Source organism: Lactuca serriola, chromosome 8, assembly GCF_051521515.1.
Source record: "Lactuca serriola cultivar US96UC23 chromosome 8, Lser_US96UC23_V15, whole genome shotgun sequence".
Lineage (NCBI taxonomy): Eukaryota > Viridiplantae > Streptophyta > Magnoliopsida > Asterales > Asteraceae > Lactuca > Lactuca serriola.
In genome coordinates, this window is record NC_136415.1 from 126,105,388 (window position 1) to 126,132,734 (window position 27,347).

At 34.0% G+C, this 27,347-nt stretch overlaps 2 protein-coding genes and 1 long non-coding RNA gene across 4 annotated transcripts; all 3 read right to left on the reverse strand.

Moving 5' to 3' along the window:
• Positions 1-5,623: 5,623 nt before the first annotated feature.
• On the reverse strand, positions 5,624-6,905 carry LOC145067231 (putative glutathione S-transferase). The gene is made up of 2 exons (XM_079014417.1): positions 6,387-6,905; positions 5,624-6,137 (listed from the first exon to the last, which is right to left on the reverse strand). The coding sequence occupies exons 1-2, from the start codon at positions 6,696-6,698 to the stop codon at positions 5,970-5,972; spliced, it is 480 nt and encodes a 159-aa protein (XP_078870543.1). The 5' UTR covers positions 6,699-6,905; the 3' UTR covers positions 5,624-5,969.
• A 6,347-nt stretch (positions 6,906-13,252) lies between these two features.
• Positions 13,253-14,065, reverse strand: LOC145070136 (uncharacterized). Its single transcript, XR_013689840.1, has 3 exons — positions 13,850-14,065; positions 13,717-13,758; positions 13,253-13,615 (listed from the first exon to the last, which is right to left on the reverse strand). It is a non-coding gene; the product is annotated as an uncharacterized LOC145070136 (long non-coding RNA).
• A 2,904-nt stretch (positions 14,066-16,969) lies between these two features.
• LOC145069749 (uncharacterized) lies at positions 16,970-22,643 on the reverse strand. 2 transcript variants are annotated; one of them, XM_079016698.1, is made up of 14 exons: positions 22,451-22,643; positions 21,935-22,366; positions 21,284-21,844; positions 20,833-20,892; positions 19,732-19,811; positions 19,124-19,187; positions 18,680-19,023; positions 18,452-18,598; positions 18,239-18,367; positions 18,094-18,156; positions 17,902-17,979; positions 17,727-17,810; positions 17,409-17,633; positions 16,970-17,249 (listed from the first exon to the last, which is right to left on the reverse strand). In XM_079016698.1, exons 9-13 carry the CDS (start codon positions 18,365-18,367, stop codon positions 17,481-17,483), a joined length of 507 nt encoding a protein of 168 aa, XP_078872824.1. In that variant the 5' UTR covers positions 18,452-18,598; positions 18,680-19,023; positions 19,124-19,187; positions 19,732-19,811; positions 20,833-20,892; positions 21,284-21,844; positions 21,935-22,366; positions 22,451-22,643; the 3' UTR covers positions 16,970-17,249; positions 17,409-17,480. The 2 variants fall into 2 exon arrangements, with proteins under 2 accessions (XP_078872824.1, XP_078872825.1); XM_079016699.1 differs by lacking the exons at positions 19,732-19,811; positions 20,833-20,892; positions 21,284-21,844; positions 21,935-22,366; positions 22,451-22,643 and having other exon boundaries at positions 19,129-19,248.
• Between the last annotated feature and the right edge of the window lie 4,704 nt (positions 22,644-27,347).

Below are 27,347 nucleotides of genomic sequence, written 5' to 3' on the forward strand. Positions count from 1 at the left end.
ACAATACAAAAGTTATATGAACATGCTCACCTCGAACTCACCCCCAATGCAATTTCCTACGTCCCTTTACATGCAACAAAACCCAAATCTTCAACAAAATCTTTTAAGTGCTTTCACTTCCATGCAAAAAACAACCAAACAACCACCATCCACACAACCAACACCATAAATTGTTCCTGAAACATAAGTGGGAGGCAGTCGGAAAGGGAGAGGGAAAGGAAAAGGGAAAAGGAAAGGGAAAACAGTCGCGGATATGGAAGAAGAACCTCCACTATGGTGGACACCGAAGGAGGAGTATGCTTTGGCGATGGCGTGGTGTGGAACTTCAAAGAATCCAATCGTAGGAAATGATATGCGAAAAGTTGGGCAAATTCCACACGCTTATGAAGAAACGACCACATCGGAATATCGACATGCTTAGCAGCAAATGGACTCCGATCAGTCGTTGATGCACCAAGTTTAATGAAATTTTCATTAGACTAGAATCGCAAAGGCAAAGTGATGCGAATGATTTTGATGTTTACAAAGCCGCGGGGGGAACAATATCAAGTGGAAATGGGGCACACTTTCGAGTTTGAAAAAATATGGGAGGTTGTTAGGCTAGATCCAAAATGGAATAAGACGCCAACATCGGGGGATGCACAATCAAAGAGGTCCTGTAATTCTAGTTCGTTTGACCTTTTCGACGTACGAACGAACGTCGACCTCAATGCAGACACAGATGATATCCCATCGTCGACCGATTGGATGCGACAAAGCGAAACGTACTCAACGTCATGCGAACGAAATTGGTAGAAGGGCACAAGAGTTGGCGACAATGAAAGCAAAGTTCGACCAACATAATCTGGTTGCCCAAAAAAAGATTGATGTGCAATGTGAGCACTTGGAGTGTCTTCGAAAGCAAACCGAGAAAGGTCAAATGGCGAAGGACTTAGCAATTATCCAGACCATCGAAACAAATATAGAACCACGAAAAGCGTAAGTGCTTCAAAAGATGAAGAAGAAAATCGAAAGACAATATTTGGATGACTAGTTGATCAGTTTTTAGTTTTTCGGACAATTGTTTTTTTTTTTGTTAACGTTGTGTTTTTTTTATGTGTGTGATGTTATTTTAAGTTTTAATATTATGGTTATTCTATGAGTTAATTAAATTGCATGTTTCGTTTTTTTTTGATTAATCCAATGTGATTAAAAAAATATAATGACAAAAAACAATTAAAAATAAATAAATTGAAAAAAGAAAAAAACGAAAAAATATATATAAAAAAAATGATGACATAGAAAATTAAAGATGTTATAACAAGTTTCCAATTTTTTCCATTTGGTGTTATAACAACATTTTGATATGACATATGAAAAGGTACCTTTTGGGGTGTGATAACATAACACCCTTAACTTGTTATCCATATCCACTAGTCTAATATTATTTTACGTTTATTTATTTCCATATTTTTATAATATTGAAAAATGGTGAAATGCAAAAGGCGAAGGGAATATATAATACTAATGAGAAACCAACTAAAAATAGATACCGATATATATATCTAACTATAACAAGAATCATATATTTTTGTTATATAGTTATAATAAATAATATTAATATTTAAAATAATTAAATTAGTAAGGATATTGAATAAAAGTAAACGAAGAAAAAGATAATTACAATTTAAAAATATTATATAACTTAAAACAACGTTGTCAAGATAGAAAATTTACTTAGGCCGGTGGATATGGGTTGATTAAAGGGTGTTAGAGAGTCCTATGAGTCATACATAACTCCATTAAATGCAGATGAACGCCGCCACCACCTCATGTTTTGTTAAGAAATGTTGGTGTTACAACATATTAAAACTGAAAAGACTGTTGGTTGCTTATAGTCTCTCTCTCTCTCTCTCTCTCTATATATATATATATATATATATATATATATATATATATATATATATATATATATATATATATATAGGCATGTGAGGTGACAATGTTTGGATGTTATAACATACTACCCATATCGAGTAGCCTTATAATCATTTTATATTTTGTAAGATTATAACCGTAAAATTGGATTGAGATCATGAAACTATTATTCGATTCTTATTTCGATTTAATGATATATATTATGTAACCAAATTACCAATCAACTTCTTAACAATTAAGTCATTATACCAAAAATATCAACATAAAACAAAACCAAAGCAAATGACCATCATAAATGTGAGTTTATTTGATTATAAATAAAATTTGTACCATCTGTAAAAATAATCACCATTCGAAATGGAACCAATTTTAAGACCAACTTTATGTTACATTAAAGGGATATGACTTATAAGGGTAACATATTTTTCGATTTGTAGACATTTGGTCATTGATTTTTTTTTCGTTCATATTTACCTCATAAACTTGTTAAACTTTACATATTCAGTGATTATGACCGATTACTCTAGGTTAACCGGGAAAAATAACTTAAGAAGGCCGGAGGGTATGGGTGAGGAGTGTCCTTCACTTTTTGTGGGCCACAACACCATTTTCCTCACTTTTCCTTTCACTCACCTAAAACCCAAGGAATTGGTGGGAAGCTCCCCTCACTATTTTTTTATTTTTTTTAAATATATTTCATACATATATTAATACTCATTTTGTAGAGAATTAAAAACCATGAATTTAGATATATATTTTTTATATTTGTTTAGTAGATATATAATTTTATAAATATTAAAAAAGATATAAAAAAGAACTGGCCAATAGAATGAGGAGAAAGAGTGTGGCACCCCCTCCCCCCACCTCTTTCATGTAGGAAGCTCCCCTCACCCACGGTACTCTGTTCCAGTGAGAGGGAAGCCTTCCCGCTCCATACCCTTCGACCTAAGGTAATATATGTCTCATTATGTACGCATTTAGTCCTTAATATTTTTGTACATATTTAGTCCTTAATATTTTTTTGTTTCAAAATAAGTCTTTTATTTTTGTACATATTCAGTACTTGTGAATGATTTCTTTAGGTTTTTCTCAAGACATCTTACGAGGGACAATCATTGATGAGGTGTTTGGAGCTGTTGTTGCTTCTGTCCATCGCGATCTCGACAACTTGGTTGCGTAAGTCATGTGGTTTGACTTAGGTCTTGTGTTCTGAACATCGTAAATTCTTCATACGATATCAGATTTTAATGGTCTTTATATCTACGTGCTCATTTTTTTGAGTCTACTACAAATTTCGTCAAGATTACTCCTATTAAAATGTAATATATTTTTACTTACGATTTTATAAAATAAAAAACATCCATACATGCATTCATAAAAAACTTATGGTTATAAAGATCGTAAGTAAAAATATATTATTTTTTAACAGGAGTAATCTAAATGAAAGTACTAGTAGACTAAACTACGAACGAATGGATAGAGATCGTTAAAATCCGAGATCGTATGAAGAACTTATGACGTTCATAACACATGACCTAAGCAACCAAGTAGTCGAGATTGCGATGAACATAAACATCAAAAGTCTCAAACATCTCATTAATGATTCTCCCACATAAGATGTCGTGAGAAAACCTAAATAAATCATTCATAAGTACTGAATGACTATAAAAACAAAAATGACTTATTTTGCAACAAAAAAATATAAAGGACTAAATATGTACAAAAATATTAAGGACTACAGTGTACAAAGTGAGAAATATATTACCATATTAAGTCGTTTTTTACCGACTAACCTGGAGTAGCTGGTAATAACGACTGAATGAGTACAGTTTAAAAGATAAATGATAATTTTGGGGACAAAAATAATTCAATGACCAAATCAAATCGAAAAATATATTACCCTTTTAAGTTATTATCCCTACATTTAAATGTTTTTTTCCAATAAAAAAAGATATATTTTGGACTTCAAACTATGCATTTCTAACAATTTTGTTAATGAAACTCCAAGAACAAAGCCATGTTTCAATGAACATTCTGAATTCGATGTTGAAAGAGTTTTAAAAAATGTTCGATGGAAATGAGAGAAAAAAACTCACATTAAACATTATCAAAACTAAGCGTAAAACCCGTGTATTACACGAATTAATTAAAAAAATAAAATATTAAAATGTAAATAATAAGTATTTTTAAAAATAAAAATTTAATATAAAGAATGAAATTTTGAAATAAGAAACATATTAATTGCAATTTAGTATAATATTTATTATATTTGATAGTTTACATACATAAATATTATGTGGTTTTTTAATTTTAAAAATTAGAAAGAAAACCATAAATTGATAAAGATATTATTTATTTAAAAAATATCACAAAATGACAAATGTCAAAACTCATTAGAGATTAACACATGACAACATTATTTTTATTTATTATAGTAGATAGGAAATGCTTATTTTGTTTTTATGGTCCTTTGGGTAAATTGGTAAAACATTGTCTTTAATGTGGATCACTTTTGTAGAAAAATTTAAAAATAAAATCGGGTCTTCAAATAAAAAATAAAATATTTCTTCCTAAAAAGATTAAAAATAAATTATTATTAACAAATAAAATGTAGAAAATCAAGTAATGGAGGTTGTATACAAAGCCTACTAAACTAAATTAACTTTGTATTTAATCTTATTTAAAAATCAATAGTAATTAAATTAAAAAGATACTTTTTTACTTATACAAGAATCCAACTACACATCTTTGGTCTAAAATAGTAGACACCTATGCCTATGAATAGGCATGAGAATCGTGTTGTGTTTGGGTTGAAGGGTCGTAGATTGATAGGTTAAAATACACCAACCTGAAAACGATCAATTTAACTATATAGATCAAGGTTGATGGGTTTGGAACATAAACTTATATATGACCCATCAACTCGTTTATTTATATGGGTTGGCGGGTTCGTGGGTCAGATTCAGATTGACCCATAAACCCATATATTATTTGCATAATAATAAGGACTAGTTGATTTAAGGCACGTAATACGCATAGGCCGATAAGAGTAGTCACATAACTTAAATCAAGTATATTTTATGGTGAATCACCAAATGGTTAATCACCTCCGGAAGTTTGCTTTAAAACAATAATACCATTTAAAGAATAAAAAATAAAAAAATAAAATAATTATACGGATTGGCGGGTTGACCCGCAAACTCAATTACTAACCCGAACACGACCCGTTTATTTGACGAATTGACGTGTCAAAAAATCTCAATCTAAACCCATTTGTTTTCGTATCGTATCGTGAATCGTATCGAGAATTGAGATCCCTAACTATGAACCACTTGAAGAAGATACAAATTGTTTATTCAACCTATGCCATCTGGCCTACGCCATGTTATTTGCATTTTAGTGTGCGCCTTATTTATTTGGATTTTAGTATGCGTCTTATCATATATGAATACAATTAAATTGATAAATACCGGAGACCCAAACGGTTGGGCCTTGGGGGCACTGTAGCTTGGTCATATTATTATAATAGTATATCAATACAATTAAACTGATAAATATTGGGCCCCAAAAAATTGGGCCTGGGCGTAATGTAGCTTGCGCCAACCCCCAGCCTCCGGAGTCCGGGCCAACTCTATGCACAACGAGAATTGCAAGATATATCATGGGTTTATATTGTGCATACCACAAAGTACGTAAAAACATGAACTTAACATCCGAACTCTCACATGCTACATATTACAATAATAGATAAGCCTACAAGAGCTTATTATTGCAACATTGATCGATGGATGTTACAAAAACTTTAACTTCAATAACCACATACACATATGCATACCCTAACAAACCCACCAAGTTCATATAACAGTCACATACTATTATTAATTAACCTTACCAAACATCTTATTGTAAAACGAAAGCATATGTTCACGTGGAGGAAATGTATTCTTGGCGACTTGACAGTTAACGAAATCATCTGCCCATTTGGTTAGTTTTGGAAACTTGTCTTCAGTGAAGAACTTTATTCCAGCTGCTTCTTCCCTTATTCTAAGCCATTAAGCTATGAAAACTGCAGCAATGTCGATCAGGTTGATGTTGTTGCCTCCAAAGAACTTTGTACCTTTGAGTTTGAGTTCATTTTCTAGTACTTGCAGTTGCTCACAAGCTTCTGCAACAACTTTCTCATCTGAATTGCTGCCAACAACCCTGAGTGCAGGGATGCACTGAACAAACCATAAAATGTGTAAATAATTATCAATACAAAACACAAATTACGTTTATGATTTACGTTTTATTTATAACAAAAGTCTATAATAGAATGTTATTATATTTAAAAAATCATAACACTAAAATATAAAATAGATATATAATAGTCCAAACATCTTTATCAAAATTTTCGTGTATGACTTACAATTTTAATATTCACTTTTGTTTTTTTATAAACGGTAATATATCATATATGAAATTATAACCTTATCATCAACAAATTTTGCCCAGAATCGAACGACAGCTCTCTCATAAAAATCCTGAGGTAAAATCGGAGCCCCTTTCCACACATCGTCGATGTATTCAACGATCACAAGAGACTCTGCGATCGGATTTCCGTTGTGCAGCAGCACGGGTACTTTCTTATGAACAGGATTGTACTTCAAAAGGTCTGGACTCTTGTTACTGAGATCTTCTTCAATAATTTGGTACTTGATTTCCTTCATGTTCAAAGCGATTTTTACAATACAAACAAATTGACTCTCTTTAACGCCATACAACTTCACTTCATCAGCCATTTTCCGATGAATCGAAACAGCAACACCTACTTACAACGTTGATATGGGGATCGATGACAAGATTCTTAAATGTCTCGAGGAAAGATGGATATAAATTCTAGCTAGCCCAATCGATCGAGTTGTTGTCCCTTCAGTATGTAGTATAATCGGTTTCCTATTACGCTATGAAGAGTTGTATGATATAAAAGATAAGTTGTATGCAATGTTGGAATCTATAACATTATAATATGTAGATCTATAACATTATAATATGTAGAGGGGGGTAGGCTCCATTTAAGATGGGGAGCTACTATTGATCCCAACTATAGTCAATAATCTACTATAATAAAGATTTTTTTTTTTCACATTTTATATACTCTCATTCAATTTGTTAAATATCATTTTGTAGTTATTTTAAATTAATTTTTATTCTACACGTTATTTTATAATTTTTCTATTTTATTAATCTCATATAATATTTACATTCAATAAAAAATGCATATTAATTTCCTTACTTAACTTCCTTTTAATTTTAAAATTACTAAATTAATGCTTCATTAATTTCCTTTATTTCTTTATCTAAATTATTTGTTTAAACTTAGAGAAAAAAAACACTTTAATTTTTTATAATTCAATATTTTTCTCATTTTTCTTACAAATCCAAACTTCTCAAATATTTAAAATTTATATTTAGTTTTTTCTTTTAAATAAACTCATGCAAATACATGGGTATCATACTTAATTAATTATATATATATATATATATATATATATATATATATATATATATATATATATATATATATATATAAAGAAGTGACCTTTTTTTAATATTGTTATATTGATAAAATAAATATTATGCATTTGATGTCGATGGCTTGCTTTTTTGATAAAAAAAAATATTATACGTTATTAGAAAGAGTCCAAACCATTTTTGTTAAACTACTCATCTCCACCACTTACTATACATATATCTTTTATATGAACTAGAAGCGTTCCCCCCGTGTTGCGGGGGTTAGAAGTTGTTTGTGTGTAAGCATAGTTTATTGTCTTAACCGGTAGCCACAACAAAGTATGTTCCTATCCTCTGCAATTCATCCATTTACAAACATGGTAAAAAAAATCTAAACATTGCATTATTATCATCTGATTCTCATTCTCTACCCTCAAAAATACAATGCAAACCTTAGCAAATAAGAAATGAAAATAATATATTGTAACAAAAGGAAAATGAAAATCCATTGCTATTTTCTACATTTAACTCTTACATATTGCATACAACAAGTAATACATTAAGAAAAGAAAAAAAATTATTGCATTTAGACCATGGTTGAGCTATATGCAGGAAACTACAACGTAGTTTTGTTTTTTGAAATTAAATTATTGTAGTTTCTAATTTGTCCATTGTAAGCATGTAATAAAGTAGAACAAAACTTTCTGAATTCAACTTTCATTTTTCCCTATTACGACATTGTATTTTGGAGGGAAAAAATGTCTTAATAAAAAAGCATATTGAAAGTATAGTAGGAAAAACTGAAAAATGCTATAATACATAATTAAATGAAAGTAAATTATTATTTCTTGTATTTAGCCCAAAACATTGAAATTGTATTTGGGGAAAATAAAATGTTTTAATAAGAAAAAAAAATGAAAGTGGCAGGCTATTATATATATATATATATATATATATATATATATATATATATATATATATATATATATATATAATGAGAAATAGAGTCGGTTAAGGAGATTATAATTGGGGTGAATGATAGTAAAACCCATGCTGACAGCCTTAATACATTTAAGAACCCTTTCATGCAAATACACATGATCATAAATCCTGAGATTTTATTATCTTTTTTTTTTCAAAGTCTATAATCTCAAACCGAATGGAACAGCTAAATACGAACAATGTGCTTACTATACCTTCTTTGCATTCGTCGAAAACACTTCACACCTGCAATATTATTTTATTAATTAATTAATGCTTTTCTAATTGAATAATCAATTTTTAATTAATAAATTTTAAGTTTTAAAAGATTTGTATATTATATACCAGTTGTGATATATGCCAATAAGGCCACACTCATAAATAAACTCCAAGAGTATTTGCTTCAGCAGAAGTAGGAACAACATTCATAACCCACAACTTGGAGGAATGAATTCCAACTGCAAATCTACTCTAATAAATAAAGATTTTTTCCACTTGTCACACTCTCATTCAATTTGTCAAATGTTATTTTGTGGTTATTTTGAATTAATTTTTATTCCACATGTTATTTTATGGTTTTTCTATTTTATATTCAATAATAAATGCATATTAATTTCCTTAATGAACTTTCCTTTTAATTTTAAAATTACTAAATTAAAGCTTCATTAATTTCATTTATTTATATATATAAATTACTTGTTTAAACTTAGAGAAATTTTTTTTTTTAATTCAATATTTTTCTAATTTTTCTTATAAATCCAAACTTCTCAAATGTTTAGAATTTTATATTTAGTTTTTTCTTTTACATAAACCCATGCAAATACATAGATCTCATGCCTAATAAAAATATATATAGAAGATGTGACCTTTTTTTAATATTGTTATATTGATAAAATAAATATTATGCATTTGATGTTGATGGCTTGCTTTTTTGATAAAAGAATATTATACGATATCACAGAGTCCAAACCATTTTTGTTAAACTACTCATCTCCACTACTTACTATACATACATCTTTTATATGAACTAGAAGCGTTCGCCCCACGTTTTAACATCCCAAGTTCGGAAGCAAGAAGTTGAAGGGTGCTAAGTGTAAATTAAGGAAGCTACTCGACGAGTAGGTATGCTACTTGTCAAGTCGGAGCGGGATTTGATCGCGGGTTAAGTGGCCAACTCGCCGAGTCGAAAGATGTACTCGACGAGTTGGTGTTGGAATGAGAAAACCCTAATCCCGAGGGTTGCACCCTATTTAAAGGACTTTATGTCCTTCTCCCAGCCTCCTATCCCCCCTGAGAGTTCCAGAAAACCCTAATTTTCATGTGAGACTTCATTGTTGAGGAAATTGGAGCTTGGAAGAGGAATTTGGTGTAAGGAGCTTGAGGAATTAGAGGCTAGCATCAAGGGGCTTGTGTAGACCTGGGATCTACATCAGTTTGGGCAAATCTCAAAGGTAAGGAGCCATTATCTTAAGCTATTTCCTTTTTGGTTCATCCCTGGTGGTTGATTTGGAATTCCTTAGCTTGTTTGAGATCTATTTCGGGTTTGGAGTTTAGATCTGAGGTTGCTACTCCAGATCTAGGCTTGTGATGGTCCAAAATGTCATAAAGCTTCTGTTTAAGAGTTGTTGGTGAAGCCCCCTAGTCCTTAACCCTAGCCCTAGTGTATTTTGGGCCTATATCTCCTTGGTTTCACGTAAAGTTTGCAACTTTATGTGAGGGTTAGACTGTAAAAGAGTGGATCTATGGATTGGAGCCCCTGCATGGCTCGAAAAGCCACTATATGGATTGAGAATTGGAGAGACTCAGCGAGTTACATGGGTGTACTCGACGAGTTGTATGAACATGTGCATGGACTCGGCGAGTCTGTTGAAGATTGCCTTGGACTCAGCGAGTCTGTTTTTGGACTCGGCGAGTCAGGTTGCAGAACTCCAATCTCTTTTGGTTAAAGCTTTGGATTAGTGAGTCGGTTGGCGACTCATTGAGTTGGACAGGATGGAATTCCGAGATCGTTGAACTCGATGAGTCTTGGGGTGACTCGGCGAGTTGAGTCGTGTTATGGGAGTTTTCTGAGTACAAGAACTCGACGAGTCGACGGGTTGACTCGGCGAGTAGAGTCAACCAAGAAGGTTGACTTTGACTGAGGACTTTGACTTTGACCAACAGTTGACCAGTTTGACTTCCAAGGGTATTTTGGTAATTTTGGTATTTATGGAATTGGTTCTTTGGTAGTGTTCTGTGGTGAAGTTCATGTCGGTAGTCGGAGCAGCTTGGTCTTATCTCTTCAGTCGGAAATTGCAGGTGAGTTATCCTCCCTATATCGACAGGGTCTACGACACCAAGGCCGACCCTTTATCAGATGGAAATATGGGTATTGTTGTTATGTTATTGTTTTGCTAAATCTGGATCCTGGTATTTAGGATGGTGTTATGTTAGTGACCTGGTTAAGGTCGGTACCCGGTATTTAGGGTAATGTTATGTTAGTGACCTGGTTAAGGTAGGTACACGGTATATAGGGTAATGTTATGCTAGTGACAGGTTAGGTCGGAATCCTGGTTAGGATGTTGATGTGCTATGTGATCTGTTAGACTGTTTGTCTGGTTGAGGATTTGTTATGTGATTAATTGTTTTATGTGCACATGGTTGTTTGACAGGGGTTGGGTTGAGGCGGGTCTTGCTTTGTGTTGTAGGCCAACATACCCATGGCGGACCGGATATTCCGAAGGCCCAGCGAACGGTCCAGATAGGCTGAAGGCCCCAAGAGGGCGGACCAGACGTGTCGAGGCTCGAAGAGTGGACCAGGCCGACTGTAGACCCGGAGAAGGCGGACCAGTCATACTATACACTCAGAGAGTGGACCGGGTGGACTGAAGGCCCGGTGCGGGCGGACCAATCACACTGTAGACTCAACGTACATGGCTAGACTCGGAGGGTGGACCAGATGGACTGAAGGCCCGGTGCGGGCGGACCAGACACACAGTAGACCCGATGTGCATGGCTGTTCTATTTGTGATATGTTATGAGTATGTTTATGTGTGGTTGGTATTTTGGGGGTAAATCACTAAGCTTTCGGGCTTACAGTTCAGTGTATTGTTTCAGATACTTCAGGAGATCGTGGCAAGACGACGGCGTGATTGTACCGCTCCTCATGATTTATGATTTATGATTTATTTGATATGGTTCTGGGGGATACTGCGATTTAGCCTGCTCCAAAATGGATCTAAGATAGCACTTGCAATCAACAAGGCTATCATCCCCAGGCAATACACCGATTCCGGCTTTTTCGGTGTGATCTTTTCGCTTCCATCGTCCTTTTGAACCCAGTCGAAAGTGGGATGAGTATGTCCTGGATTACCGGATTCATTCTCATCCTGATCCACCATAGAAAGCAAGATTAGAAGAAGGATCAATGCAGAATAACTAAGCATGACAAGGAGACGAGAATGAATCCGGTAATCTAGGACATACTCATCCTGGAGCTTATGCTCTCCTCTGATGTTTAAACTATTTTGAAAACAAGATGTATGAACTTAATGGTTTTTGAATGAATTAAAATGTTTTAATTTGGCTCAAATTTTATGGGTGTTACACACGTTGCGGGGGTTAGAAGTTGTTTGTGTGTAAGCATAGTTTATTGCCTTAACTGGTAGCCACAACAAAGTATGTTCCTATTCTCTACAATTCACCCATTTACAAATATGGTAAAAAAATCTAAACATTGCATTGTTATCATCTGATTCTCATTCTCTACCCTCAAAAATACAATGCAAGCCCTAGCAAATAAGAAATGAAAATAATAAAAAGGAAAATGAAAGTCCATTGCTATTTTCTGCATTTAACTCTTATATATTGCATACAACAAGTAATACATTAAGAAAAGAAAAAAAAATTGTTTTATTGCATTTAGACCATGGTTGGGCTATATGCAAGAAATTACAACGTAGTTTTGTTTTTTGAACTTTATATTATTGTATTTTCTAATTTGTCCCTTGTAAGCATGTAATAAAGTAGAAATTTTTTTTTCTGAATTATGTCCAACAATTAAAAAAGTTAAATGTAAGAGATAGCGATGCACTTTTATTCATCTGATTATGGTAAAATCCTACTTTCATTTTTCCCTATTAGGACATTGTATTTTGGAGGAAAAGAATTTATTAATAAAAAAGCATAATGAAAGTATAGCGGGAAAAACTGAAAGCAAAATGCTACAATACATAATTAAATGAAAGTACATTACTATTTCTTGTATTTAGCCCAAAACATTGAAATTGTATTTGGGGAAAATAGAATGTTTTAATAAGAAAAAAAATGAAAGTGGCAGGCTATTATATATATATATATATATATATATATATATATATATATATATATATATATATATATATATATATATAATGAGAAATAGAGTTGGTTAAAGGAGATTATAATTGGGGTGAATGATAGTAAAACCCATGCTCACAACCTTAATACATTTAAGAACCCTTTCATGCAAAAAATCCATGATCATAAATCTTGAGATTTTATTATCTTTTTTTTCAAAGTCTATAATCTCCAACTGAATGGAACAGCTGAATACAAATAATGTGCTTACTATACCTTCTTTGCATTCACCCTTTCATGCAAAAAATCCATGATCATAAATCTTGAGATTTTATTATCTTTTTTTTCAAAGTCTATAATCTCCAACTGAATGGAACAGCTGAATACGAATAATGTGCTTACTATACCTTCTTTGCATTCGTCGAAAACACTTCACCCCTGCAATATTATTTTATTTATTAATTAATGCTTTTCTAATTTAATAATCAATTTTTTAATTAATAGATTTTAAGTTTTAAAAGATTTGTATATTATATACCAGTTGTGATATATGCCAATAAGGCCACACTCGTAAATAAACTCCACGAGTATTTGCCTCAGCAGAAGTAGGAACAACATTCATAACCCACAACTTGGAGGAATGAATTCTAACTGCAAATCATTCGAAAGTGGTATTCATATCCATTACATTCTGATACCTTCTAGAATCAATCATTTCATTCATCCGTTTATAACCATTCCCACGTATTTTCTATTTTTTTTACCATCCTCCATATATTTCTCAACCGACAGACCCGTAATCAAACTGCTAACTATCATCAGTTGGAACGCATCATAAAGTCGTTCAAGAAACACCACCTAATCACCTCCACTTCCAGGACTCACACACGATTCCATTTTCTTGTACCTATAATATAAAAAAAATATATTTTTTTTTTATTGAATTCAAGAATTAATAAATAAAATAAAATGTTTTTTTACCAAATATCATCGGAACCTAATACCCACCCGGTTTAAGAACTCGGTCAATTTCCATCATGTACTTTCCATCTACATCAACAAATGCCAATGTGCTTTCGTTTAAGACATTGAATTTTGAAAAATCTACCAAATTAATTAAAATAGTAAAAATTGTCCGCACCATTTGAATACCATGGAATCAAGCAGCGGGAGCAATGAGCCATGTGAAAAGTTTTAGAAGGAAATCACATTTTAATGGAACCAATAACACAAAGGATAGTTGGAACTCTTCTTTCAAGAGCAAACTGAACTTGTGCTTCATGGTTATCTGGAGGTGCAAATGACATTGCTATCACATTTCTCTTCCATAGGTAAGGACCAAAACTTGCTACCTAAAAACAACGCCAAAAAAGAAAAAATCACAATTTCAAAAATCCTAAATCAAACAAAAAAACATTCGGAAAGAATTGAAAATAAAAACTTACGTACAACAAGTGTAGTCCTCACAACAATTCATTAAAACAATTCATTCACGACTCAAAATTTTCAACCCAAATTTTAAACTTGAATGTATCTTATGAATTTTTTTTTGATTTATAAAATTTATTTAATTAGATGAAACATAAATAATCCAACTCCGACCAACACCAGAAACAGATCAATACATCGATTACTGTTAAATTAGATTAGAAAACTAAATTTTAGGTTTTACTAAAAAAAACTATTAAGCGTACCAACGGTGAAAAAAAAGGTTTAGGAGTAACGAATGAAGGAAGAGATAGAACAAGTGCAACTGCACGTGTCAACACCATTATCAATTGTATAATGCAGATCTCCACCTAATTTTCCTGGAATGAAAAAAGATGAGAGAACTATCATTAAAGAAACTACCAAAATAAAAACGTTTCAGAACATAGTATGTAATTTGATTCATGGTTGCTCATCAAGATAGGTATAGGTGTAAAGATTCATGGTGGCTCGTCCACTTCTTGAAGCTCCACTCCCATCATCACTTGATTCCATGGAATTGGTGATTCCATTCCTAGGTTCCTTGGCTGAAACAGAGTAAGACTCTTGACCCAAGGGTTCAAAGATAGAGTCATTGTCTTCTTTAGGAATAGAATCAACATGTTGGACATTATTAAAAAAGAATTGATGCCTTCATGTTCTTCCTGCATAATAAGTGATAAATGCATCAATGGAACCTGAGAAAAACAAATAGAAGAAGCATTGTAATAATAATTTAAATTAATAGCAAGTGAATGAAGTGAGAAAAATTATAAACTTTGCCCTACTATTTAAACTGGAATTCATGATTACATTATATGAGCATATCAACCGGAAGGGAACAACTAGTGTTGCCAACACTCCTTAAACTTGGATTCCGGTACCCGAGGGCATAAATCATTACATGTAAGCTTGATATATAAAAAGAAGATTTTAGAATAATCAATCACCATAAAAACTTATGTTATATAAGATCTATTTATTAAATTTGTGTTTATTGAGATCTTTTTGCCAAAACTATAGTAGTAACAAACAAAAAAGGTTATAAAAATCGAAGAATAGTACCGGTCGAAGGCTTCACATGGGAGTCGACGGCATACGGCGGAGAGCGGGGGAGGATTCTCTTACCCGGTTTCAAGAGGAACCCGGGTAAGAGAATCCTCCCCCGCTCTCCGCTGCATGTCGTCGACTCCCATGTGAAGCCTTCGACCGGTACTATTCTTCGATTTTTTATAACCTTTTTTTTTGTTACTACTATAGTTTTGGCAAAAATATCTCAATAAACACAAATTTAATAAATAGATCTTATATAACATAAGTTTTTATGGTGATTGATTATTCTAAAATCTTCTTTTTATATATCAAGCTTACATGTAATGATTTATGCCCTCGGGTACCGGAATCCAAGTTTAAGGAGTGTTGGCAACACTAGCTGTTCCCTTCCGGTTGATATGCTCATATAATGTAATCATGAATTCCAGTTTAAATAGTAGGGCAAAGTTTATAATTTTTCTCACTTCATTCACTTGCTATTAATTTAAATTATTATTACAATGCTTCTTCTATTTGTTTTTCTCAGGTTCCATTGATGCATTTATCACTTATTATGCAGGAAGAACATGAAGGCATCAATTCTTTTTTAATAATGTCCAACATGTTGATTCTATTCCTAAAGAAGACAATGACTCTATCTTTGAACCCTTGGGTCAAGAGTCTTACTCTGTTTCAGCCAAGGAACCTAGGAATGGAATCACCAATTCCATGGAATCAAGTGATGATGGGAGTGGAGCTTCAAGAAGTGGCATCCACCGATCAACGGATGAAACTCGTTGGCGAAAAATGGCATCCACCGATCTTCAAATTGTAAATACGGTGCCGCAATCGAATCTCAATCCGTAAAATTTAAGCGTGTTTTTTAACATTCAACAACAAGTTCTCGACAAATATGGCAACTAGATTCTATGTTTTTTTATGTTTGTTTTTAGTAATTTAGGTTTAATTTTCTATATATTTTTAGTGATTTAGGTTTAATTTTCAATGTCTTTTTAGTAATTTAACTTTAGTTTTCTATTTTTTAGGCTTAATTTTCTATGTTTTTAATTAATGTAATGTAGTTTTAATTAATGCAAAACTAGTTTATTATGTTTTAAATTATGTTTTTTTATTTAATTTAATCATAAAAGAATAATAATAATAATAATAATAATAATAATAATAATAATAATAATAATAATAATAATAATAATAAAGAATATTGTGGAGTGGTAACCTTTTCCAATGTGTAGTGAGTTGGTGGTGGAGCTGACGTGACGTTGAGTTGACAGTGCTTTTCTGGTGGCTTGGTTGTGGCCACTCCCCACAACCTAAGATGCTAAATTAACACCCCGCGCTACTAGAAAAACAGCCTTTTATGACGCGCAATGCGTCTCATAAAACGCTTAGACGACATGCAAATGCGTGTCAAGGAAGGCCCTGTCATAACGAGAGACGACACGCTTTTGCGCGCCGTCTATTACAACGCGCATTTACGACACGCAGTGCGTATCAAGGAAGGCCCTGTCATAAAGGAAGACGACACGCATTTGCGTGTCGTAACCATACGACGCGTGTTTAGGACACGCATTGCGTATCATTAAAGCTCCTGTCAAAAATGAAGATGACACGCTTTGTGTGTCCTAAACTTCAGCAACCATTTACGATGTGCATATACGACGTGCCTTTACGATACTCTTTTACACATAATACAAAATATAGAAACAAATATATACCAAAACAATCAATTTCATCCAATAAATTCATATCAAAAAATTATAATATATTGATATTAAAGGGATCTGACTTGACATTGTGACTAAAAGGTTTTCCCTAACTATATAACCTAACTATATAACCTAATGCTACACTGCTATAAAGGGGCACCTTCTTGTTTAAGTAATGCATCATTAAGCCGTCCTAAGAAGCTCTGAAACCCTTCATATATCCAACCAATCATCATGTCTCTTAGCTTTAATATCAATCCCAACTCTTGATCAAGAACAATGTTGTCTACCAAGAAACTGGTTACATGTAAGAGCCTGTAAGACACATATGAAATAAATATATTACCAACTGAACTTTAAAAACATCTATTATAGTTATACATAGATATGTATATATTAAACATTTACATCTATGAATATAAGGGAAACTTGCATGAAAGACTTAAAGGTTAGTGAACAATATGTATAGGATACCTGTAAATCAATTTCTCCAGGATATGAAATGAGAGTTGTAAGTGATATTCATGCCTACTACTTCAGTTATACTTAATGTGGAACCACAAAAAATTGAAACCTGCAGTCTGTGGGCCAGTGCTGTCTGAAACTTGTCCAATGGAAGCTGAACACAAGACTTGGGAAAATAGGCAAAACCTCATTCTTGGTAAAAGAAGACAATATTGGAATAGGTATTGCAACATCCTGCAAGACAGAAATACTATCCATTCCATGTAAACACAAAATTGCAAAAACATCATCACATTTTTTTTAAAAGCAGTGGGAAATTCGTATCACCTTAAGTATAGTTTCGTATAAACGCTTGACAGTTGAGATTAAATCGGCCGAAGGAGTCGTCCCTTCACATAGAATATTAAGCACCTTGTACAAACCCCACAATAAAATTATATCAACACAACAAAAGTACAAAACAAAGCATACAACAAAAGCTTTAAAGATTAATTAAACACACCTGTGTCAGGAGGTTTTCACTTCCTTGAGGTGGATCAAATATTATGGAGAGTAAATCGGAATATGATGGGCCTAAAGCCTGGATAAGTACATTGCGATGAATAGCCCGTGCATTATATCAGCAAGAAAGTGAAACAAAATTAATCAACACATCTATTTATCACAAAACTTCAACAAGAAAAAAAAATCCCACCTGCTTAACAGCCTTTCGAGCATGATGATACTTGTCAAATACAAGTTGAAGACGACTAGGTTTCTGCAAAAATCAGCATTTGTATGTAACAAACAGAAACAATAAAACAAAACATAAGCAAATAAGTCATTGTATGAAAGAAAACCTTGGTGCATAAAGCAAAAAACAAAGAAAGGTGTTGTTGAGCTTGTGCAGGTGACATTGACTCGATTTTAGAAGTTCCCGGCTCTGAGATTTGAGACCCACTAACTGATGATGTTTCTTGATTTTCCATCTGAAAATGGATCAAGTATTTCAAACTACTACATGTACGCCGTTACCATAAAAGAGTTAATGATTAAACATAGCAGTAGCACACCTGCCATTCAGGTCTTTGTTCATTGGCCCCACAAGCTGACAGCTCAACACCTGATACTGGTTTGTTAATAGCTGAGAGCAATTTGAGTGTGGCAAAATCCTCAATTTTCTCCGAGATGAAACTAATTACATAAAGTTTGTTTGCCACCTGACAACGAATACAACAAACAAAAAACTTAAGCAGCAAGTAGTTTTGACTTTGTGCATAAAAAAAATGTACAAGTTTTACCAGTCATATAGCTTTTGCACGGATGTCATCTTTAGGATGAATAGCACAATGCATTGCAAGATGCATCAAAGTGAGGAGAAATACATGAAAGCATGTGCTCAATAGAAAATACATTCATTTCAAAAATTAAAAACATATAGAACGCCCCCTAAAACCAAGCTCCATAAAGAACAGAGACCTTGAGTGACACGATCACCATCACAAATATCTTTTCCATAGTTATTATCTGATCAGCATATCTCATCAAGAAGCTCAAATGCAGACTCAGGCAAAAAAGGAGCTTCAGTAAAAAGTCCGCTCAACGACTTATCACTTGCTGGTAAGGCATCCAGCACACATTTAGCCTACAAAAATATAGTGCTTGATAGTCAATCTCATACTTTCTTTTTTGAAAAAAAGGAGTTTAATAGTTTTATGTGGATCAATTAAATACCCAGTTCTTACCACACCTAGAAGGAACTTCTCATATACAACGCCCCCTTAAGAGTATTGGGTTCAATCTGACACCCTGACAGCAATACAAGCTCATTCCCTTGGTTAAGGTGCAACCATGAAAATGTGTATTAAAACACAAAAAAAGGGTTTGACATTAATTATATAATGATATTTTATAAAGAATATTATATATATATATATATATATATATATATATATATATATATATATATATGGAAGGGTTATTTGGAAAACAAAAAAAAACCCTAAAAACACCTTAAAAATCATAAAATGCATAAAAAAATACCTAAAGATCACAACACTGTTTTTTGAATTTTTTTTATGAAAAAATCGTAGGTTTCTAAAGAAATTCGCTGAAAAAAATTTTGAATTTTTTTTATTAAAAAGAAATTGATTTTTTATTTTTTTTTCAGCGAATTTTAATAAAAAGCTGCGATTTTTTATAAAAAAAATTCAAAAAAAGTTTTCTGATCTCTAAGTATTTTTTTATGCATTTTTATGATTTTTAGGGTTCTTTGTTTTCCATAAAGCCTTAACAATATATATATATATATATATATATATATATATATATATATATATATATATATATATACCTTCTGATGCTCTTCTGATGCTGGTAGTCTGAGACGACATGCTTTTGCATCATTAAAATTACATCATCATCAACATCAACCTGCAGGCAGCACAACAAATGCAGAATTATCTACTGCTGTCTCAAGAAAATTTTGTTGTCACTCTGTGTATTGAAAGATATTTGGTCAAAGATATTGATTTAGATAACAAGAAAGAAATCCATTCTGCCTTTTGATGTTGCTAACATGTCACAAAAGCAGTTTCACATTATAATTTGTTTTCTCTATTATCAGATTTTAGAATTTAACAAGTTTCACATTAAACATACAAATAGATGGTTTTTGATTGAATGCCTAATCCTTTATTTACAGTTACAACCTACCCTACACAGTCGATCTCTGTTCCTCCAGAACTGTCAGGCTTGCACTTAAAACAGTAAGGCACAGTACAAGTCATTTAAGCATTTTTACTTGCTGGTTATATATATTAATATTAGAAAATGATCCCTATCATTATAATACTTGTTATTTCTTCTGTTCCGTTGGCAAATCAACACAAATCTGCAAGTGCTCCACCAAACTCCTTGTCCTGCTAAGTAACCTTGACCTTATACATGTTCCTGTCATCTTTCCTAAAAAATAAGCAGCAGAAGCATCAAGTAAAATATTTCTCTGTCAGCTATAAGCCCCTGTTCACAACCAACCTGCTAACTTGCTATTTCCAGTTTACAAATTAATTGGGAAAAATATTTTAATAACTTTATATATAAGGCCATGTTTATGTAGCTAATATTTTCGGTTTTTAGAAACGTTTTGATGCTTGACCTTGTCACTTGTCTGTTAAACTAATGGCTTGATGTTGTTTATATTTGCTCCCATGAAAAGAATATATTAGATATGAATGATTTGAGCATGACACATTACAACATGAACCACATTATACACACAAAAAAATCAATTATATTATAAAGAACATATTATATTATCTCACATATAAAACGTGTATTGGTTTCCTTTACAAAAGAAAGTTAGAAACAATAAGAATATATCCCCAAAGGAGAAACAAGGAAAGCAGTTAAACTGGAGAAACGTTAACCAATCAAAAGAGGAGTCTACCCCCACCTAAGCAACCAGTCGAGAAAGCAATGTCATGCGTGTCTGCATAAACTCCGCCTGTCTTAACTGTTTATAAGAGTCTATGTTAGTACAGGCCCTTTAAAACACACACACAACACACACTACTCACATATGATGTGAACGAAAACTTGTTCTTTATATTCAATAAACAAAGTTACAACTAATGCAAGGAAAGCTACTGCTATATATACTACTCTAACTATGCTATCTAATCTAGTTAATAGATCATAATCATGTAAACTTACTCCTAAAGTAAAGCAAGATATGGGATAAAACCCCCATGAATCGGTCTTACTTTTGAACAAGTAAACAATTCTTATTTTCCATCTTTATTATTTGTGGATATCCTCCATTTTGTTACCAATACCCTAAGCTACAGGATCATGACCCATGACCCATAAACAAAACTATTGAACCGCGATCCAATGACCCGTACCTGTGACCCGATAAATAAACGATTAACCCAACAGTCTATAATCCTTTTGATTGCCATTTTCCTTGCATCTGTTTGCTCTTCTTCAGTCAACTCCACATAAGATGGAACTGCAGGTAAATCAACATATGTTTCCTCCATGACAGCCGTCTCCACTCTGCCTGGTGGTGAAAGCTGATCCTCGTCCAAGAATGAAGATGATGGCAGGTGGTCTTCATCTGTCATTGTAATAATATCCGTTGACTTTTGTTCATGTGAGTCAATAGGAGAAATTGCTACATCTGAAACAATATTCAATTTCTCATCAGGACCAACTTGTTGTTCATTAGAGGAATCTGTTTTGTAAAAGATGATTGGTTGGTAATATTTTCTGGGATATGAAACTTGGTTTCTATTTTAGGTATAAGAATTTATAATTCATCATTAACAGGTGGAGCAGGTTGTAGTTGTCTAAACAGAATAGAGGCATCAAAATCAGACTCTCTGTGTCAGACTTGTAGCATCTTCCACAATATGGTCTGATGGGGTTCCAACAACACGCCTTGGGTCATGGCGACGAGGATCCTGTAAACATCATGTTGAACTTTTAACTTAATAATAATAAATTAATAATGAAGAAAACATATAATATGATATGACTAAACTTAAACTCACCCTTCGTGAATCACGTTTAGGATCTGCTTGCTGAAGAGTAATGGAAGTGGGTGTAGGAGACAACGGTGTGCTAGTAGCTAAATTGCCACTTGGTCGGGGTACTGGTTGGCTGCTATGTCTGGTTAGTGGGGGAGGGCTTTTTGGTAAATGTTTCATGTTTATAACAAAAATAAATAACATTAATTGTATAATGATATTTTGAAAAGAACTTGCAAGAAATTCAGCTCCCCCTTCACCACATACGTTACTTCCATATAACCCGACAAGAAAAAATTCATAATTTGAAAATTTGACAAAAACAAAAAAGGAAATATGAAACTCGTTTATGTGAAAAAATGTACTCATTTAACTTCACAAGGTGTGGCAATAGGTATGCCATTTCTTTTCCCAAATTCCTTGAAGGATCTAAAGTTCTAAACCAATAGTTGTAAGCTGAAATGGTGAAATCAAGTTGTGTTTAGGATAAGAAGTAGATGCAGAAAAATAACAGAGGCATAAAAGACAAATCGAAAATACCAGGTGAAATCGTAGATGCAAGAAAAATCATAAGCCTTTATGCTTGATTGAGAAGATGAAGTTGAGAGATGAATGAGAAATTGCGTTTCCTCTTATTTGTTGAAGAGCTGAAGAAATAGGGCAGGGTTGGAGCATCCTTTTCATACATTAGTGCAGTAAGACCTGAAGAAACCCAATGATTTTGGCTTGAATAATCACCGCTGTGTATTATCACATATATATATATATATATATATATATATATATATATATATATATATATATATATATATATATATATACACACACACACACGAATTACAAGATATGGATTACAACATATTTAAATCATAATTATCTAATCTATACATTTGAATCTATCATCTCCGGCTTTTTTGGCTTCTTATCTAACTTCTGTTTACATTCCCCCTCACTCTTTACCGAGACAAGGTTTAGATTGTGCTTCAGTTTGTCTAACATGTAGCGAGTGGATGGCTTTGTGAAGTCATCAGCTATCTGATCATCTGATGATATAAACCGAAATCAAGAGCTCCCATAGCTACTTTTTTCTGGAACAAAATGAAAGTCCACTTCTATATGTTTCATCCTTGCATGAAATACTGGATTTGCTGTTAGATAAGTGGCTCCTAAGTTGTCACACCACAGAACTGGTGGTCTATGCTGTTGAACCCCCAACTCTCTTAGTAATGATTGAATCCATGTTGCCTCAGCAGTGCCATTTGCTAGAGCTTTATATTCTGCCTCAGTACTCAATCTAGATACCGTTGGTTGCTTGCGTGAGCTCCAAGAAATAAAGTTTGGACCTAGAAAGATTGAAAATCCTCCGATAGATCTTCAATAGTCCAAACATCCAGCCCAATCAACATCGGTAAACACACTTAACAGTGTGGAAGTGGATTTTCGAATGCTAAGACCTGTGTTGACTGTTCCTTTTATGTACCTCAAAATATGTTTGACTGCATCCCAATGAACATCAATTAGCTTTGAGAGATATTGACACACTTTGTTTACAGCAAAAGAGATGTCTGGTCGAGTAAGTGTTAGATACTGTAAGCCACCAACCATACTTCTATATTTGAAAATATCATTTTCACCAAGTGCTCTCCCACTAGCTTGCAAGAGTTTATTTGATACTGACATGGGTGTTGAAATAGGCTTACAATTCTCCATATGAGCTCTATGAAGCAGATCAGTTGCATATTTATGTTGGGATAAAGTGATTCCCCCTGAATTGTGAGCTACTTCAATGCCCAAGAAATAGTGCAAACTGCCAAGGTCTTTAATTGGAAAAGAAGATGTCAACTGATGAATTAATTGTGCAACCGCACGTTGGGAGGAGCCAACTATGACGATATCATCAACATACACAAGCATGTAGATTGTAATATCACCATTATGAAAGAAGAAAAGTGATGTATCGGCTTTAGAGGCACGAAAACCAAGCTGATGTAGCTTATCACTGAGACGAGAGAACCATGCCCGTGGTGATTGTTTGAGACCATATATTGCCTTTTGAAGTTTTCATACAAATTGAGGTCTTTGAGGGTCTTCAAAACCAGGGGGTTGGTGCATGTAAACCTCTTCATTTAAGAAGCCATGAAGGAACGCATTGCTTACATTAATTTGACGCAAGGTCCAGCCTTTAGAAACAGTGAGAAAGAGAACCAAACGAACAGTGGCTGGTTTAACAACAGGACTAAAAGTGTCCTGGTAATCTACACCATATTGCTGAGTAAACCCACGAGCAACTAACCGTGCCTTATGTTTATCAATTGTACCATCTGCATGTTGCTTAAGTTTAAAGACCCACTTACATCCAACAATATTAACACCAGGTGGCCTAGGAACCAAACGCCATGTATGATTGTGTTGCAATGCTTCAAACTCAGCCTCCATAGCAGCCTTCCATTTAGGATCACTGAATGCCTGCTTATGAGAAGTAAGGGAAGAAAAGAAAACACTTCTGTGAGGGCTGTACAACACTGTCCCATTAGTAAATTTGCGAGGAAAGACTTTCCCTGCACATCCACGTGTGAGCATACCAGGTGGAGATGGTGAATTCGAGGCTGAGGAAGTACTGGATGGAGACGGTGATGCTGGTGGAGTCTCACTGGATGCAACGGAAGATGCTGGAATATCGGCACTGGAATTTTTGTTGTTGGCATCACTAGGAGCATTATGGGTTGGCGATGCTGGGGGCGTTTCTTGTGCTTGAGGTACAACTAGTAGCACATTAGGTAGAGGCTGACCTGTGGCATTATGATGAAAGAAACCAGACTCTGTAGCTGCATTAGAGGGGTTAGCTAATAGATAAGACATGTCATAAATTCCCAAATGGTCATTGACAATGGCTGGTTCGGTTGGAGGAAAGGACACGACTGTAGATGGAGAGGAGGGTGTAGTTGGTTTGAATTGATCGGCAAAGGGAAATCGAGATTCATCAAATATTACATCTCTTGAAATATAAATTTGACCGGTGGTTTGATCCAAACACTTATACCCTTTGTGCATGGAACTATATCCTATAAAGACACACATTTTAGATCTAAACTCAAGTTTTCATGAGTTATGTTTACGAAGACTGGGCCAACACGCACACCCAAAATTCTGAAGGAAGGAGTAGTCGGGTGTGAGATTGAGAAGTCGTGTCACAGATGTTGAGTTAGATATGGTGAGACTAGGCATTCAATTGATTAAGTAAAATGCGGTCAGAAAAGCTTCATCCCAAAAACGAAGTGGGAGAGAAGAATGAGCTAAGAGAGCCAATCCGGTTTCTACAATATAGCGGTGCTTGCGTTCAACAACGTCATTTTGTTGTGACGTGTGGGGACAAGACACACGATGAGAGATGCCTATTTGTTGAAAATATCTATGTAATTTGTGGTATTTACCACCCCAATCAGACTGTATAGCACGAATTTTAGCATTCAACATACGCTCAACATGATTTTGAAAATTATAAAAGACCTGTTCAACATTTGACTTATTTTTGATAAGATAGATCCAAGTATACCGACTAAAATCATCCAAGAAACTAACATAATATCGAAAACCACCACTAGATTTTTGAGCGGGTCCCGAAACATCAGTATGAACAAGTTCAAGAGGAAAAGAAGTGACACGAACTTATTTATTATAAGAAAGTTGATGACTCTTTGCACGTTGACATGCATCACAAACATATGACACATTATCAAAAGAACAATCTAATTTATTTGACTTTAGAATAGACCTAACAACTGCTGAAGTAGGGTGCCCGAGACGGTGATGCCATTGAGACGAAGAAACTTTGACACTAGATGCAACATAGTAAGGTGGTCTGGAGTTGGATGGGTGACTGAGTGGCACTGGAAAGACACCTACTTTGCTTTTACCGAATAGAAGCGTTTTCTTCGTGACCTTATCCTTAACAAAGAAAATATTTCGGTGACTTTCAATGAATACATTGTTATATGAGACAAGTTTATAAGCGGAAAGCAAATGTTTATTAATATTTGGAACATGCAAGATATTTTTAAGAACAAAGGGTCGTCTTAAACTGGGAATTTTTGAATGACCAATATGGGAAATATGCAAACCTATTCCATTTGCTACTTGAACCTGATCTTTTCCATGGTAGCGCTCCAGAATGGATAGACGATCAAGATCACTTGTGAGGTGGCCAGTCGCCCCTATATTAATGTACCAATTCTGGTCACTTTTGTGGTTGTTGTAGTGATTTGCGGTAGCACTATTACCCCCGCGATACTCCTCCGCTTGGTAAGCATGATTAAACCGGTTTCGACAACTCAAAGCCATATGACCTTGGATTCCACATACCTAGCATCGTGGGCCAGTCCCGCTATTGTACCTGCCACGGCCACGGCCGCGACCACGAGAATACCCTCAACCACGAAAATTGCCTTGACGATAGTCATTATTATTGTTGTAGTTGCGGCGGGTTCCACTTGATTCTTGACGTATTGCATTTTTGGCTGATGAAGCAAAGTCAATTGATCCACTCATGGCAGTGGATTGTGCTTCTTGTGCTGTGAGATAGGAATAGAATTCCGGTAATGTTACTGCTCGCTGATTACCAAGAACAGTAATGGCTGTAAAAAGATCACCATGACCCGGGCCTAAGCCAGCTAGTATATAACCTATGACTTCTTCATCAATCATAGGGTGCCCAATGTTTGCCATAGTATTGGCAAAGCTAGTCATCTTCTGGTAGTACTCAGATACGTTCATCTCTCCCTTCTTTATTGTTGAGAGTTGCATTCGAATCTGAATAGCATTGACTCTGTGGTGGGCTGAAAACATCGTTTGAAGAGAAGTCCATAAATGGTTTGATGTGTTGCTGCACCACGTGAGTTGTGATAACACATCTTCTTTCATTGATGACAACAAGCCTCTAAGAATAGCTTGATCTTGTACGACCCATGTCGTATATTATGGATTATCAACTTGTTGTGCCCCAACGCCTATACCTGTGGTTATCTTGGCTGCCGGAGGTGGGATGGTTCTGTCTAGGTATCCATAAAGCTGGACACCTTTCAATATGGGAGCAACTTGTGCTTTCCACAGTAAGTAATTTGTACGACTCAATTTACAGGTAATTGCAGTGGCAATTTTGGAGGAGTTAAAAAGTGTAGAAGCAGCCATCAGAAAATAGCGATCTGGGAAGAGAGCCAGAGCCGGAAAGATGAAGAGGAATTTGAGAAATCAGAAACCCTAGGGATCAAGGCTCTGATACCATGAAGAAACACAATGATTTTGGCTTTAATAATCACCACTGTGTATTATCATACATATATATATATATATATATATATATATATATATATATATATATATATATATATATATATATATATATGAATTACAAGATATGGATTACAACATATTTAAATCATAA